This window comes from Delphinus delphis, chromosome 14 (assembly GCF_949987515.2).
Source record: "Delphinus delphis chromosome 14, mDelDel1.2, whole genome shotgun sequence".
Classification (NCBI taxonomy): Eukaryota; Metazoa; Chordata; class Mammalia; order Artiodactyla; family Delphinidae; genus Delphinus; species Delphinus delphis.
In genome coordinates this window covers 20,842,532-20,857,296 of record NC_082696.1, presented here as the reverse complement: position 1 = coordinate 20,857,296, position 14,765 = coordinate 20,842,532, and the positions used below count along the sequence as shown (strand labels likewise).

The 14,765-nt window shown below is 36.8% G+C and overlaps 1 protein-coding gene across 1 annotated transcript in view; it reads left to right on the top strand.

Annotated features, from left to right (window-relative positions):
• Nucleotides 1-14,765, top strand: part of ZC2HC1B (zinc finger C2HC-type containing 1B) — a gene marked incomplete at its 5' end in the record, with an annotated part of 35,641 nt that overhangs the window by 217 nt on the left and 20,659 nt on the right. The window contains 3 exons of the mRNA XM_060030657.1: nt 9,083-9,144; nt 11,432-11,551; nt 12,079-12,217. Of these exons, the coding sequence (XP_059886640.1) occupies nt 9,083-9,144; nt 11,432-11,551; nt 12,079-12,217 (321 nt within the window). The remainder of the gene's footprint in view (nt 1-9,082; nt 9,145-11,431; nt 11,552-12,078; nt 12,218-14,765) is intronic.

The following is a 14,765-nucleotide window of genomic DNA, read 5'->3' as shown; positions in this document are numbered from 1 at the left end:
ACATAGTTGAAAACTTTCCCTGTTTTTTGATGAGATTTTTTAACTTCTCAACTTTTTCAAGGTTCGAGCAATGACACATCACAATTGTTAATTATTTGGTAAACTGTGACTTTCTTGGAACAGACAAGTTGTTAGTGACCCATGTTCATGTGTCCATGGCTAATATGTTGTTATCTGGACTGTTCTGAAAAAAAATCTGTGGACAGTGTTGGTCTGAGTTGGGTACAGAATGGCTGAGGCAGAACCATTCTTAGCAGGTGAGCTGCATTTGATATCTAAGTTATTAGAAAGTGTCTTCGTCTATAATTTGATTATGGCTTTTCCTCAGCTGGGAGGTGTTATCTTGTTCTATACGTTATCAGTTCTAAATCTAATCATTGTAGAATTTTTAAAAGAGTTGTGAAAAACAATAGCATTAGGTACTCTACCAACACTGATAGAAAAAACTTGGCTGAAGAGCTTGTCATTACAGAAGTAGAATACTGGAGAGTGTGTATTTAAATGCCAACCTGCAGAAGCAAAGGGCCAGTTGATGGTTTATGTTAGTATCAGGAATGTACTAAATCCTAAAGAGATTGACCATTTATTTTGGTAGCCATCTCATTTGAAGGTTCTTAAAACTAGCAAGACTCTAGAATGTTACTTTGACTTGGTGCTCTTCAGATTCCATCTTCGGAGCTTTTAATTTCACCACACCTGACCCAAATGGTTTAAATTAACACATTGTATGTTTTGCAATTAAGAGAATGTGCCTATAAGCCACTAGTCTTGGTGAAGCATATTGTGATTTAGACTGATTATCCTCCAAATTTAAAGATCTTGATTTTATTCTGGAAAAAAGTTCTTACATGATATTTTGTATTATTTCATAACATTTTGGAATATTTACGATGTCAGTTATATAAACAGTGGTTGGGAACTTAACATAAGCTCCATGTTAAATGTTAGGTGACCAAAGCAATAAGGGGGTTTTGCCTTCAAGGACTGCATTGTCTGAGGAGGCAGGGTGTGTGCAGCAAAATATAACTAATGCCAAGTCACTGTGATAAGTACCACTTGAAATGAGGATCTTGGTACTTGCTGTTCCCCCTGAAGTGCTCTGGCTGTAAATAAATCATCCTTAAGGATGGTGCTCAATTGTCACCTCCCCTATAAACTTTTCCCTGACCGTGTATTTAAAAATACCACAAACATCCCTCCTCTGCATTCCTTATGCTCCTTGCCTGCTTTATATTCTCCTTAACATCTACTGGCATCTGATTTTATCTTCTTTTTCAGTCTCATCTCACTAGAACAAACTGAGGGCAGGGTATTTTTGTTTACTACTTTATCCCCAGGGTCTAGAACAGAGCCTGACATTTGGTAAATGGTCACTAAGAGATATAAAAATGAATGGATAGTTGGGATAGACAATTCAGAAAAGAATTGCTTAAGCTAGAGGAGAAAAGAATTGCTTAAACTTGGAACAAAAAGACGTAGCCTCAGTGTTAGCCAGAAGGAAGACCTCAGGCATCCCAGACAGTTGGCAAAATCGTGAAGAATTTGCCTGCTGTATCTTAAGGACCTATTTTGTTTAAGCACTGTCTGTGATTGGTATAAAGTCACTTTTTCAGATACTTTGGAACTTATTTTACAAGTCAAACTAAGTATCAAAAGTTCTTACTATTTGTGATTATTACCAGTGATGTATCCACATCTCCGTTGTGATGTCATCAAATCACCTCAGGTGAAGGACAGAACTTTAGCTATCTTGTAACTTTACTGTTAGATTATCAGTACCTTTATGTTGCTTCTGTGTGCTGACATTAGTATGTTTTATCCAGCTTGTTTGTTCCAGTTAAAGGTCAGAAGAAGGTAAAACTTCTAATGGCCTTATGGAGAATGTATAATAAAACAAACATACCCGCTATTCAAGTTAAGAAGTAGAACAAGTTATTCAAGTTAAGAAATAGAACACAGAAGCCACCTATAGGTGGCTTGAATAAATCCTCAATTTATTCAGTTTTTTCTTTCCTTGGGTAACTTTTATGAATTATCTGGACTTTTATATTAATCATCACCTGCATGGCATCCCTATAACCACAGTATCTTGTTTTGAGCAACTGAGAAGCACAAATCTAGCTCAATGAGGGAAGTAATTGCTACTGTTTGATCAAGGCATCCTTGAGAAGATGAGCTGAATAGTTTCTGAGTCTGACTTCAGCTCTTAGAGTTTACAAGAGCCCCATGTGTGGTGATGTCAGTGAGCCAGGTGATGAGTGAGTCCTGGGAACACAAGTGACCATAGTTGAAGCATCCTGAATCTCCTGCCAAACTAGGCTTAGCAATTGTATGCTCATTTTATATTTTATGCTTCCATACTTATGACCTCTCTCTGTCTCTGAAGAGATGAGTGCAGAACTTTCCTGTGGAGTGAAATGAGTATCCTCAGCTTATCTAGACATGTGAGTATGAAGGGTGAGAAGGCACTTCGCTGGGATTTCGTCAAGCAAGCCAAGTATAGAACAGAATGAGAGCCAGATATATATAGGACATGCTATCCTCAGATTATAAAGGCAGTGAATATCTAGGTTATGACAGCCTTCAGCATGTCTGTGTCTTTAGTCCCACTCCTCCAGTCTGAACTGGTTGCTTCTCTAGTTCTGGTGCCCAGCTGTTATCCTGGGAATCCCCTTCTCTCCCTCCTCTACTGAATGGCTATTTGCTGTATCTTTTACTCACCTTGTTGTGGAGTATATCCTCCAGTAATTCTTGAGACAGAGTACATGGGATGTAAACTTTTTGAAAGCTTGCACGTCTGGAAATGTGTTCTGCCCCCATATTTGATTGATAGCTTGGCTGGGTATAAAACTGTGGGTTGTAAATAATTTTCCCTCAGAAGTTTAGAGAATTTTTCCCCATTTATTTCCATTTTTACTATTTGTAAATCTGAAGCCATTCTCACTCCTTATACTTTGTATGTTACTTTTTTTTCCTCTAAGTAGGATCTCTGTCTTCAGTGTTCTGAAATTTTACAATGATATTTATTGTTCTAGACATATTTTCATTTGTGTGGGTGTCCTCTCAAATAGGAGGCTCATGTCCTTTCACTTCTGGAAATAGTTTAAAATTATTTTTATTTTCTTCCTTGCATTTTCACCTTTTGTCTTCTGAACTCCTATTTGGAGTAGGATCTCCTGGAACTCCTAATTTGCTTATGTTTCTCTCCATTTCTATGCCATTTCACTCTACTTTCTGGGAGATTTCCCTAATTCTATCTGTTGAGTTTTTAATTTCTAAGAGCTTTAATTTTCCTTTAAATTTCTCTTTTGTTTACTTTGGGCTTACATGCTAGAGATTTTCCTCAGATCTTTGGAAATTCCTGTCTGTTTGTTCATGATTAAGATTGGAGGACGAGAACACTAGGAACTCTGGATGGGTAACATTGGTTGATTTTGAGCTTCTTTTTTGTAGGGTGGTCTGGGTGAGCTGTTTGGGAATCTTCCCAATGTCGGTATCTTTAGCTCTTTCTCCATGGAATGATTATATTCCCAGGGAAGCTTCCATTCTGCCTTGAGAGTAAGGGTCTGGCAGGCAGAATTCTGTGAGCCAAGTAGAGGAAGGTGGGTGTGGGATATTCTCTGCTTCCAGCATCACTGATCATGAGATTAATCACTAGATTATATACATATACACACACTTTTGTGTGTGTGTATGTATATATGTGTATACATATACAGTTAATCCTCATTAATCATGGAATCTCTATTTGCAAATTCACCTCCTCACTAAAATTTGTAACCCTAAATCAATATTCATGGTGCTTTCATGGCCATTCACAAATATGACACATACCCGTTAAAAAGTTGAGTCAACCAACACACATGTTCCCAGCTAAGGTAGAGCAAGGTGATGCTCTGCCTTCTTGTTTCAGCTGTCCTACTATAAACAAGTGTCCTTTTTATGGTCTGCTTCGTGCCATGCTTTTCATAATTTTGCACTTTTTCTTGGTGATTTCACTGTTTAAAAGGCTCCCAAGCATAGTGTTGAAGGGCTATCTAATGCTTCTAAGTGCAGGAAGGCTGTGATATGCCTTATGGAGAAAATATGTCTATTAGATAATCTTCATGCAAGCATGCATTATAGTGTGGTTGGCCGTGAATTCAATATTACTGAATCAACAATGTATATATTTAAATAAGGTATCTTTAAACAAATTCATAAAACAAGATTGTGTGTTGATATACAAATCCATTTGTATAGTGCATTATTTGAGAATAATGAATGAGTCAGTATTTGTTCATTTAGTGCTTGCAGGGATTTATGGAATGTAACTAGCACAAATAATGAGACTCAACCATGTATACGTGTATATACATCTGTATCTGCCTACCCATGCCTTCAGCTGTGCCTCATGTTGACTCATGCACAGACCTCCTCTCATCCTTTCTGGAGAGTAGACTTCTGCTAGAATTGGAGAAAGACAATCACCCAGGGGCTGTGGGATGAAGGGGGGCGTTCTAGGAATCTTCACTTCTTTTTAGAAAACTTTCTCCCTGATATTTTAGCAATCTCTTCTTCCTCCTCTTCACGTATCCTGTCCCTGTGTCAGAGGTATGTGCTGCTCCAGGGGTTTCTGTGAATTTGAAGGACTCTGCAGTGTAAATCTGGAAGGTTCTCAGTTTTTTCTACCATCAGCCTGGGAAGTGGATTTTGATGTAGTTTTATGTCCTCCAGGTTGGCTACCATGGTCCATCAGCTTTCCAGATTCCAGTTTTTTTATTCTTGTCCTCTTTCCTCCCTGTCCTGGTCCTCCATGTTTCTACATCCCTTTACTGTAGTGTTTTGGGGGAAAGCAAAAATAAGATGGAATGTTCTCTTTGCCATCCTAACTCATTAGTCTCAGTTCCTTTTTTTATAAGTCATGTTCCTGAGATAATAAGTTTCAGCTAGTATGCCACCCCCTTTGCCATAAGGCCCTGGAAGATGTCAATATTGCTAATATTTGCATGTCCTGGACTGCAAAGGACTTAAAAAGAGTTTCTTGACTCACTGACAGCTAAATGAGAAAATGTCTTCCTTTTTCGTTCTCTGTAATGCCTTTATAAGGAAATATGGATTGGTAGGTATCTCTACAAAGCATTCTTAACTTCCAGCTCAGAAAGAGAATGTCTAGTCTCAAGTAGAATTTCTTCCAATTTCATTACAGCCGTAATCCTCTCCAGGTTTCTTATAAAATTTTTGAACTGAGATCTTTGTAATGCTTATTTTTTCATTGTTAACATACTAAACAAAACTGTTGATCACTTCCAGATCACTTTCCTCATTTTAAAAATTGTCTTAAGATTATGAACCAATGTATAAAAACAATAGCCACTTTAATAGTCTACTGAGACTCCAATTAGAGTAAAGTTAGAAATAGCTAAGTTAATACACATTGTTTGAGAATCTTTTCTATCAAAAGGGTTTTTTTAATGTCATTCTTTTATTTTTTAACAGCAATGCATAATCTTTATAGAAAAATGGAAAACTTAGGAAACTAAAGAAATAGTCACCTTTTTTCTTACCACTCAGAGGTAATTACTATATATTAAATGTGTAGTGTGTGTACCATATATATGTATATATAACCTTCCAGTCTTTATTTGTAAATAAAATTTTCCATGTTATTCTCCCACAAATCATTTTTAATTACTACATTCTCATTCACTCATTGGCAACCTACTTCGTAAAGGCCAGAAGGTATAATTTTTGGCTTTGCAGGTCATAAGGTCTCTGTTAAAACTACTCAACTCTGCTGTTGTAGCACGAAAACGACAGTAGATATTTTATAAACAAACAAATGGGCCTGGCGGTGTACCATTACAACTTTATTTACAAGATCATGCAGCCTCTGATTGGGCCCACTGGCCACAATTTGCCAACCCCTAGATATGTAAACTTTTAATTTTGACATAATTCATGAAAAGTTGCAAAATATTACAGAGAGATTCCTGCACTCTTTATCCAGTTTCCCCCAAGTTACATCTTCACTACAGTACAGTGTAAATACCAGAAAGTTTGCATTGGTATAAGGAGTGTTTATAGTTCCATACCATGTTATTACAGGCATAACCACCACCACAGTAAAGATACAGAACTGTCCCGTCACCCAGAGGTCTTCCTCATTCCACCTCTGTATAGTCACAGCCACTTCCCTCCCTGACCATCCCTACCTCTTAGCAGTCACTAATCTCTTTTCCCCCTCAAACTTGTCATTTTGAGAATATTTTACAAATGGAATCATACACTATGTGACTTTTTGAGATTAACTTTTTTCACTCAGCAATGAGATTGAGTCAGTTTGTGGCATGTATTGGTAGTGTTCCTTTCTATTGCTGAGCTGTGTTCCAGGGTATGGATATAGCACAGCTTGTTTAACCATTCACCTATTGAAGGGCATCTTGGTTGTTTCAAAAGATTCTTTTAAGGTTCTGTTGATCTGTGTGTTTGGTTCTCCATGTTCCCTTTCTTCCTCACTGTCAAGCTTCCAAGTTGAATGTGGTTCAGAATGTGGTGGTCCATCTATCTCAGGTGTTCAATTGAGTCTTATTGTATCTGTCATTATTTCAAACGCATTGAATTAAAAACTCACTGATTTAAACCAAAGGTCATTGATCCTCCAGGGGCTTCCATTTGCTTTGCAGGTTAGTAGTGATACAGTGTCTTTCTATTTATGGTGATCATTGAGTAAATAGTCTTAATACTTGTAGAGACAGAGACTCAAGTTTGAGTCTCATTGTTACTACTTACTACCTGTTGTCCTCAAGAAGTCACCTAACCTTGAACCTTCATTTTCTTATCTGTTAAAAAAAAAAGTATCAACCCTATTTCATAGGATTGCTGTGAGGAGTTAAATGAGATTACATAGGAAAAGTGTTTGGGGAACAGGAAATCACCCTACAAATGTTACAGTAATAGTCATAAAAGTAAATCATCCTTCATTAGTATTTTAGAAAAAAGTAGCAGTTTTGTAATTAGGATGAGTAGCTTTTATTAATGAGTAAGTATGTGGAGAGGTGGGATATCCTTGCTGGAAAAAAAAAAAAAAGAAAATTAAGACCCAGTTCTTACAAAGTTAGAAGGCCAGAAGAACAGAGAGGAAGAGTGGTATTTCTGTATGCTGTAATGGATGACCTGTGCTGCAAATATAATACCATCTGGCAGATGTGAGAAGAAATCATTTAAATCAACAGTGTCTGTAATGAGCTACCATCTGATTCCTGTTAATCAGGCCTTCCTTTTTCAAACCGTCTTCCCATGGTTTCCATGACCCTGTTCTCTCCTGCTTCTCCTTCTGGCTTATCATCATCATCTTCTTGGCCCTTAAATATGGAGTTCCCTGGGGATCATCCCTGTACTTCTCTTTCCATGACCTCTTCCCTGGCAATATCATGCCTTTACATCACTCTCCAAACAAAGCCTACATCTGTGTCTCTAGCCCTGACCTCCCTCATTTCCATCCTGCTGGCTGGATGACTCTATCTCAAACTCAGTATTTCCAAAGCTGAGGTCATTTTTCTTACAAGATGGCCCTTCTTTTCGAATTCTTTATTTCTATCCATAGTTCTACCGTCTTCTCAGTCCCTCAGCATTCTTCTCTCTGTCACCTCCCAACTCCCCCCACATCTAGTCATCTTATTGATTCTTTGACCACAGTTTCTCCCATTTCCTCTTTCCTTTCCATTTCAGGCCTACATCTTCTGCCTTTTAACTAATATCCCACTTTCCATCCTCACCACCATCCATTCATCCCTCCTCAGCTTTGTCACATAAATCTTCCACAGCTCTCTTCAGGTTCTTCCTACTCAGTGTCCTTGATTGCTCGCCTTGTTTGTAGAATAGAGCCCAAATGGCTAGTCTAATACAAAATCTTCTGCATGATCAAACTGCTTTTTTAATCTTATATACTCAACTCCAGATGGACTGAAAGGCAGTAATATGAAACAAAACTTTCATTTTTCAGAATTCCACAATGATTTGCTTTTCTAACTTCATTTAAAGTAATTTATGGACATACTTGCCTTTTCTATGCTGGACCCATGTATGGTTTCTCTCAGTATTCCCACAGAGTTACATATGGCAGGCGTTTAATTATTTATTAAATGATTGGTCCTATGGTAGAAACTCAATTCTTGTTTGACCCATACATGTAACAAGTAATTATTGAGAACCTTACTGTGGGTCAGGTACTTTGAGGCATTGGGATATAGTGGGCACAGTCAGTCAGTTTTTTTTTTTAATTTGAGTTTATTCTTCATTTAACTTGGAAAACACTACAATAATTGAATATTTTAAAAAAGGCAATAGCAAGTAGTGAGCATATTATGATTGTAGGCCTTCACTCATTCTCTACTGCATATAAAACATCAGCAGTGAATGTTCTTCACAGGCCCCATAAAGAGATCCTGCACTAAGCACCACCCTTGGGATGGTGTTCATCATCCTCATGTGCTTCTCCATTGTATTGGCTCTGTCTTTCCTGATTTGGAGCAAAGCCCACCAATTCTACTTGGTCCCTTTCATCCTCTTCTACTTCCTTCCTCTCAGGTAGGAGTTTTTCCGGCAAAGAGATTTATCAAGAGAGAGAAAGCCATTCTCAGGAAAGTTTACCGTAAATTCAATGACTAGGCAACCCTTTTCATACTGTCCATGATAAAATGGCATGCCTTCATTTAGCACATACATGGCCTTACATTCTAGTAGCAGTCTTAAAAGATGTTACCATTGGATTATTTATGACTTCATACTAGGGTATCAACTTTGTACTTATGTCTAAAGCTAAGCTATCAGGCAGTTAGTTTAAGAATATATTAAATATTAAATAATTATACTCTAGTTGCCTGAAGCATATGGACTTTATCTGTTCAGTGAAGTGAGAAGTCTAGGTTAGGAGAGGAAAACGGGTGAGTTTTACAAAGGATCTTCCTAATAGAAGGAAGTAGTTGGAGAGGGGAAAAGAGAGTGAGGATATCAAGCTATTGAGGTCTCCTCCAGTTAATCATTTCTTCTCGGGCAGGCAATTCTGTGAAATTAACATAATGTGCTCTTGGATCCTATACAGATGGCAATCAGGAATTATTTCCCTGTGAAGTCTGTGGAAGATGCTTTGCAGCAGATGTTCTGGTAAACATAAAGACATTTTGTAGATGTGTTTCATTGGAGTTAAATGAACTGTCAAGTCAGTGAGGAGGCCACAGTGGCAAAGATTAAAGACAGATGTGGAGGGAAAGCAAGGGGAGAAAAGTACATAACCTATGGCTGGCAGGCCCAGAGGACACTTAAGCAGATCAGTGCTGCCCCATTCAAAAGGGAACTTATTAAACATGGTCCTCTTACTAAAAGGAAGCCAGATGAAAGTATCTTGGCACAGCTGATTGTCTCTTGAGAGGTTTTGGCTCTTTCGCCTTTTCTATAAGCATCAAAAATTCAAATTTTAAGGCCAAAGCACCAGGGAAATTAGCTAGTCAAGAGGAATGAACATTGAATTTGGAGCATCTGGAAACTTGGCTTTTAGCCTCAAATTTGTCACTAATTCTGACAAGTCCTTTAACCTCCCTCTGCTTCCTGCTTTGCCACGTATAAAGACAGAACTCTCTAGTTTCAGGGGTTTTATGTAATTTGAACAAAATGGATGTAAGGCTTGTTCCAAGACCTAATTGTTAATTAGATTCAAGCTAACTGCATGTCAGGTCCCCAGATTGATGCCTATAAAGTTGAATAAAAGCTTGATTTATTTCAAAATTAGGGAAACAGACAGGTAGTAGGCCCCCCATATTATGAAGGAGTTCCCAAGAAAAACGATTTAAAACAAAAATCTAAGATGATAATGAACTGTTGGGACATTTAGGTCAAAGAGACTTGTTTTGAACTTAAAGAATTTGGACTATAAACCTGACTGCATTTGGGGCAAAAGACTACCAAATGAGGTTGTAGGTTTTATTTCTGTGGGGAATTTAAAAGTGAAATATCTGTTCTAGTTAACCGCAGCTAGAGTTTGCTGGATCTAGAAGGGGAACTCACAGGGCCTGTTGTATCCCAACAATCCACTAGGGAGCTGCCTTTGCTAACCCAGGACTGCACCCCATGAGAATGGATTTGAGACCTAGAAGGTACCGTTTGAAGAGGGATCACTAAATGCCAAGTATTCTTGGGTCCTCTTGAGTTTTACTTCACTGACCCATTTCTAGGCTACAAAGAGCATTTGATCAAGTGGTCTGCTCTCTCTCTCTCTCCTTCAGTTTAAAGTGGTATGGCTTGTTCGTAGCCAGGTGCAGTGATTTTTCATGGAGCCTGTATTTTTTGGGTCTGGACAAAGCAACTGTCTAAGTGATAGCTGTTGTGAGCTACATGACCACCAAGGAAGAGGACTTAAGAGTGGAAGGCAAAGATCCTGGCATAATCCCATAGTGGTGCAGTGCAGACTTTATAAAAATGGTACACAGGCAAAGCTCTGCATGCTGGCTCCCTGGTTTTTTTTTTTTTTACCAGAAATGCTGAGTACTTACAGGTCTACTGCCTGGAGTAGTTTTCTCTGCCGATTGTCTTATAAGTATTGTAATATTTTAAAATTTAATATTATAAGCTTAGATTTGCTCTAAAATAAATGACTTCATGAATGTGAAATGTTTGGACACACTAAGGGAAAATGTCTTCATAACTTAAATGGAATTGGTGTATTTTTCATTCGTGGTATGGTTGTCCCAGTTGTTTCTTGCAGATGTTCTCAAATATTTCTTTGAAACCTCTCCACTCCTTTTCAGGAGTTAAGTGGTTTGATTTGCTGTGTGTAGAAAAGTAACCCAGTTAAACTCAATTTTGAAATGTTGAGTGGTAAGAAGAGCTTTTCTGAGAAGGTTCCACTGGTAAGAAGCTAAGTTTCCCCTTGCTGTATGCAAAGAGTTCCTTCAAAATGATGGGAAAACAATGTTAAGGTTATTGGGACTCAATTCCTGGATGACGTGCTTTTGGAATTTAAGAGCAGTGAAGGCAGGAAACAGAATAGAAGAAATAAGAAAAGTTCCTTGGCTTCAGTGAGTACCTAGCCGAATATCAGAAATAATTTATTTCAACTTAAACTAGAAAGTTTGCCTTTTCAACATTATTTAATGCTTGGAACTATTCATTGAGCCCAAGTGATAGAGTTAAATATGTAAGACCAAATTTTAAGTAAGTTTCTTTAGCTGAAGAGGCCTTTTATTGACCTTGCCCAAACACAATATCTCGTTATGTGTAACATGGGTGAAGAGAGCCAGATGGATTTGCTCTGCTGTGATTTGAGAGTTAGAGAATGAACTTGGCTCTGAAGGTGCAACCCAGTCACTGCAGCAGGGGCTGCTTGAGTACACTGAGGCATTACGAACTTTGTGATTGTACATGTTAAAAATTTTAATCCCCACTCCTTCTTTTCTAGGAAAGGCATGGACCAATACGTAGAAAACTGTTCAACAAAAAGCGTAAACCTTTCAATTCCTTAAAACAAAGATTACAGGGCACTGACATTCCCACTGTGTGGAAGGCTCCTCAATCCAAGGTACTATCGATATCTTCCTTGCTGTTCTTGATTATCTCCTTCAGTACATTAAAGCCTTTTTCTGGCTCTCTGGTTTCATTTTTGCTTGATAATGCAGTGTAATGTCATGTAAGTATAATCCGCCTTTACTGTTTTCTTTTTAATCATGCTCACTTAGATTTCCAAATGTATTTCAGATACTTTCCAGATGTGGCAAAAAAATCTCGTTTATATTTTCATTAGAGTAGCATTAAATTCAGCAATTAACTTGGAAGACAGTCATTTTTAATCTTACATTTAAGTCTTCCTTTAAAGTTTTGTAATTTCTTTGTTTTCCTGATTGTTATTTTGTGTTTTCCCTCACTATTGTGACTTGCAAATTTTATTACTGTATTTTCCAAACCTCTTTTGGTACCTTTGGAAAACAAATTCTCTTTTTTCTCCAAATTTCACAGTTCTGTTTCTTGTAAGTTCAAATCCTAGCTTTAAAAAAAATTATAATGGTGAGATACATAGTCTAGGTTAGTATACGTTTTATTTTTTTATAGCCTCAATCCATGAGAAAATCTAACTGGAGACAACAACATGAAGACTTCATTACTGCGATTCGATCAGCAAAGCAGTGTACACTAGCCATTAAAGAAGGCCAGCCTCTCCCACCTCCACCCCCTCCGTCCATCAACCTAGGTGTGTGTCCAGTTTGGTTTGCTTTTGACATTTTACTCTTAACCAATTGAGGCTATGCTTGATTTTTGGCCTAGTCATTATGCCTTCCTCCTATAAACTCTAAAATTAACAATAGTAATTAAATTATATAAAAGTAAATTTATCATAAAATTTATATTATCCTATTTTTTTCAATTCTGTGTAAAGATTCTGTGTTTCCTTCTAACTCTACCTCAACATGAGTGCACCACTGTACCCAGTGTCATGGCATTACAGAACTCCAGGGGATGCCCCTCACATCCTGGTTTATGAGAACGGAGCTGGGCAGAGCAGTTTAAGCAGTTCTGTAATAGCTCCATAGCATCAAATACCAACCGCTGTTTTAATTTTTTGAGATAAAAATATAAAATCACCATTTTAACCATTTCAAGTTGTACAGTTAGTGGCCCACAGCTTTTTTACCCTCAGCTTTTTATTTTGAACATTTTCAAATACACAGAAAAGAGGAAGGAATAGTACAATGATCACTCATATACCTTCCACTTAAATTTGACAATTTGGACATTATTGTAATATTTTTTATCTCTTTCTCTTTTTTTTGTGAGGGGGCATAAATATTTAAAAGTAAGTTTTAAACATCATCACACTTTACCCATAACTATTTCACCATGCATTTCTTAAGTACATTTTTCTGCATAACCACAATACTATTATCACATTAAATATATGAAGTCATATTTTCCCAGTTATCTTAAGAATGTCTTTTGAAGCTCTCTCCTCACCACTCAGCCACAATCCAGGATTCAGTCAAGGTTCATGCATTGTCTTTTGTTGTCTCTTTAGTCCCTTTTAATCCTGCACAATACCCCTGCCAGGCCACTTATCTTTTAGAATGTCTCATGTTCTGGATTTGTCTGCTTTTTAAGTCATATTAATTAACATTTAACTTGTTTCTCCATCCCCTGTTTTTTTGTAAATTAGAAATTAGGTCCAGAGGCATGATTAGATTAATGTTAACACGAATCCCTTATCAGGTATAGGATTTTCAGATATTTTCTCTCATTCTGTGGACTGTCTTTTCACTCTCTTGATGGTACCTTTGATGCCCAAAAGTAATTTGATGAAGTCCAATTTACCTATTTTTTTGTTTGTTGCCTAGCTTTTGATGTCAAATACTCCAGTATCTTGAAGTCTCTCCCCTGTGTTTTTTATTCTAACAGTTTTTATAGTTTTAGCTCTTATATTTAGATCTTTGATCCAAGTAATTTTTGAATGTGGTATAAAGTAAGATCATTGGAAGTTGGATATCTAGTTTTACATGTGGTACCTTTCTCAGCACTATTTGTTGAAAAGACTGTACCTTCCCCATTGAAAGGTCTTGGCACACTTATCAAAAGTCAATTGACTATATATATGAAGGCTTATTTCTAGGCTCTTTATTCTATTCCATTTTTCTATATGTCTATCTTTATACCAGTACCACACTGTTTTGATTACTATAGCTTTGTAGTATGTTTTGAAATCAGGAAGTGGAGAGTATTTTAAGATTATTTTGGCTATTTAGAAACTTTGAGATTCCATATGAATTTTTAGGATGGGTTTATTTTTCTATTTCTGAAAATGCCATTGAGTTTTGATAGGGATTGCATTAAATCTGTACATCACTTTGGGCGTAGTTGTCATCTTAACAATATTGTCTTCTAGTCCGTGAACATGGAATGTCTTTCCATTCATTTACGTCCTCTTTAATTTCTTTCAGCAGTGCTTTGTAGTTTTCAGTGTATGAGTCTTTTGCCTCTTTGGTTAAATTTATTTCTAAGTACTTTATTCTTTTGATGTTATTGTAAATGGAATTGTTGACTTTCTTTTCAGATTGTTAGTGTATAGACGTACAGGCAATTTTTGTGAGTTGATTTTGTCCTGCAATTTTGCTGAATTTTGCTTATTAGCTCTAACAGTTGGTTTCTGGTGTGGAATCTTTAGGGTTTTCTACATATTTGATTATGTCATTTGTGAACAGAGATAATTTTACCTATTCCTCTCCTATTTGTATGCCTTTTATTTCTTTTTTGTGTCTAAACCTTCTGGCTAGAACTTCCAATATCATGTTAAATAGCACTGGTGAAAGCAGACATCCTTGTCTTGCTTTCCATTGAGTATAATGTTAGCTGAGGGTTATAAATGACTTTTTAAAGTGTACGTAATAACATGGGTATTATAACATTTGGAAGTGATATGTATGAAAATAATAGGATAAGGTTGAGTGAGGAAAATGAATGTATATTGTTGAAAGGTTCTTATGGTATACATGAATAGGTATAGCATTGTTTGAAGATAGAGTATTATATCATAAAGATCCCTATTAATAAGCCCTAGAGTAAACATTCAAAAATATTGATGTATAGCTAATAAGACAATACATAGACTGGAGATAAAATGGAAAAAAATTCAATCTAAAAAAAGACAGGAAAAGAGGAAAAAAGGAACAAAGACCTGGTAGGATAAAAACAAATAGCAAGATGATAGATTTAAACCTAACCATATGGACAATTGCATATAAATGACCTAA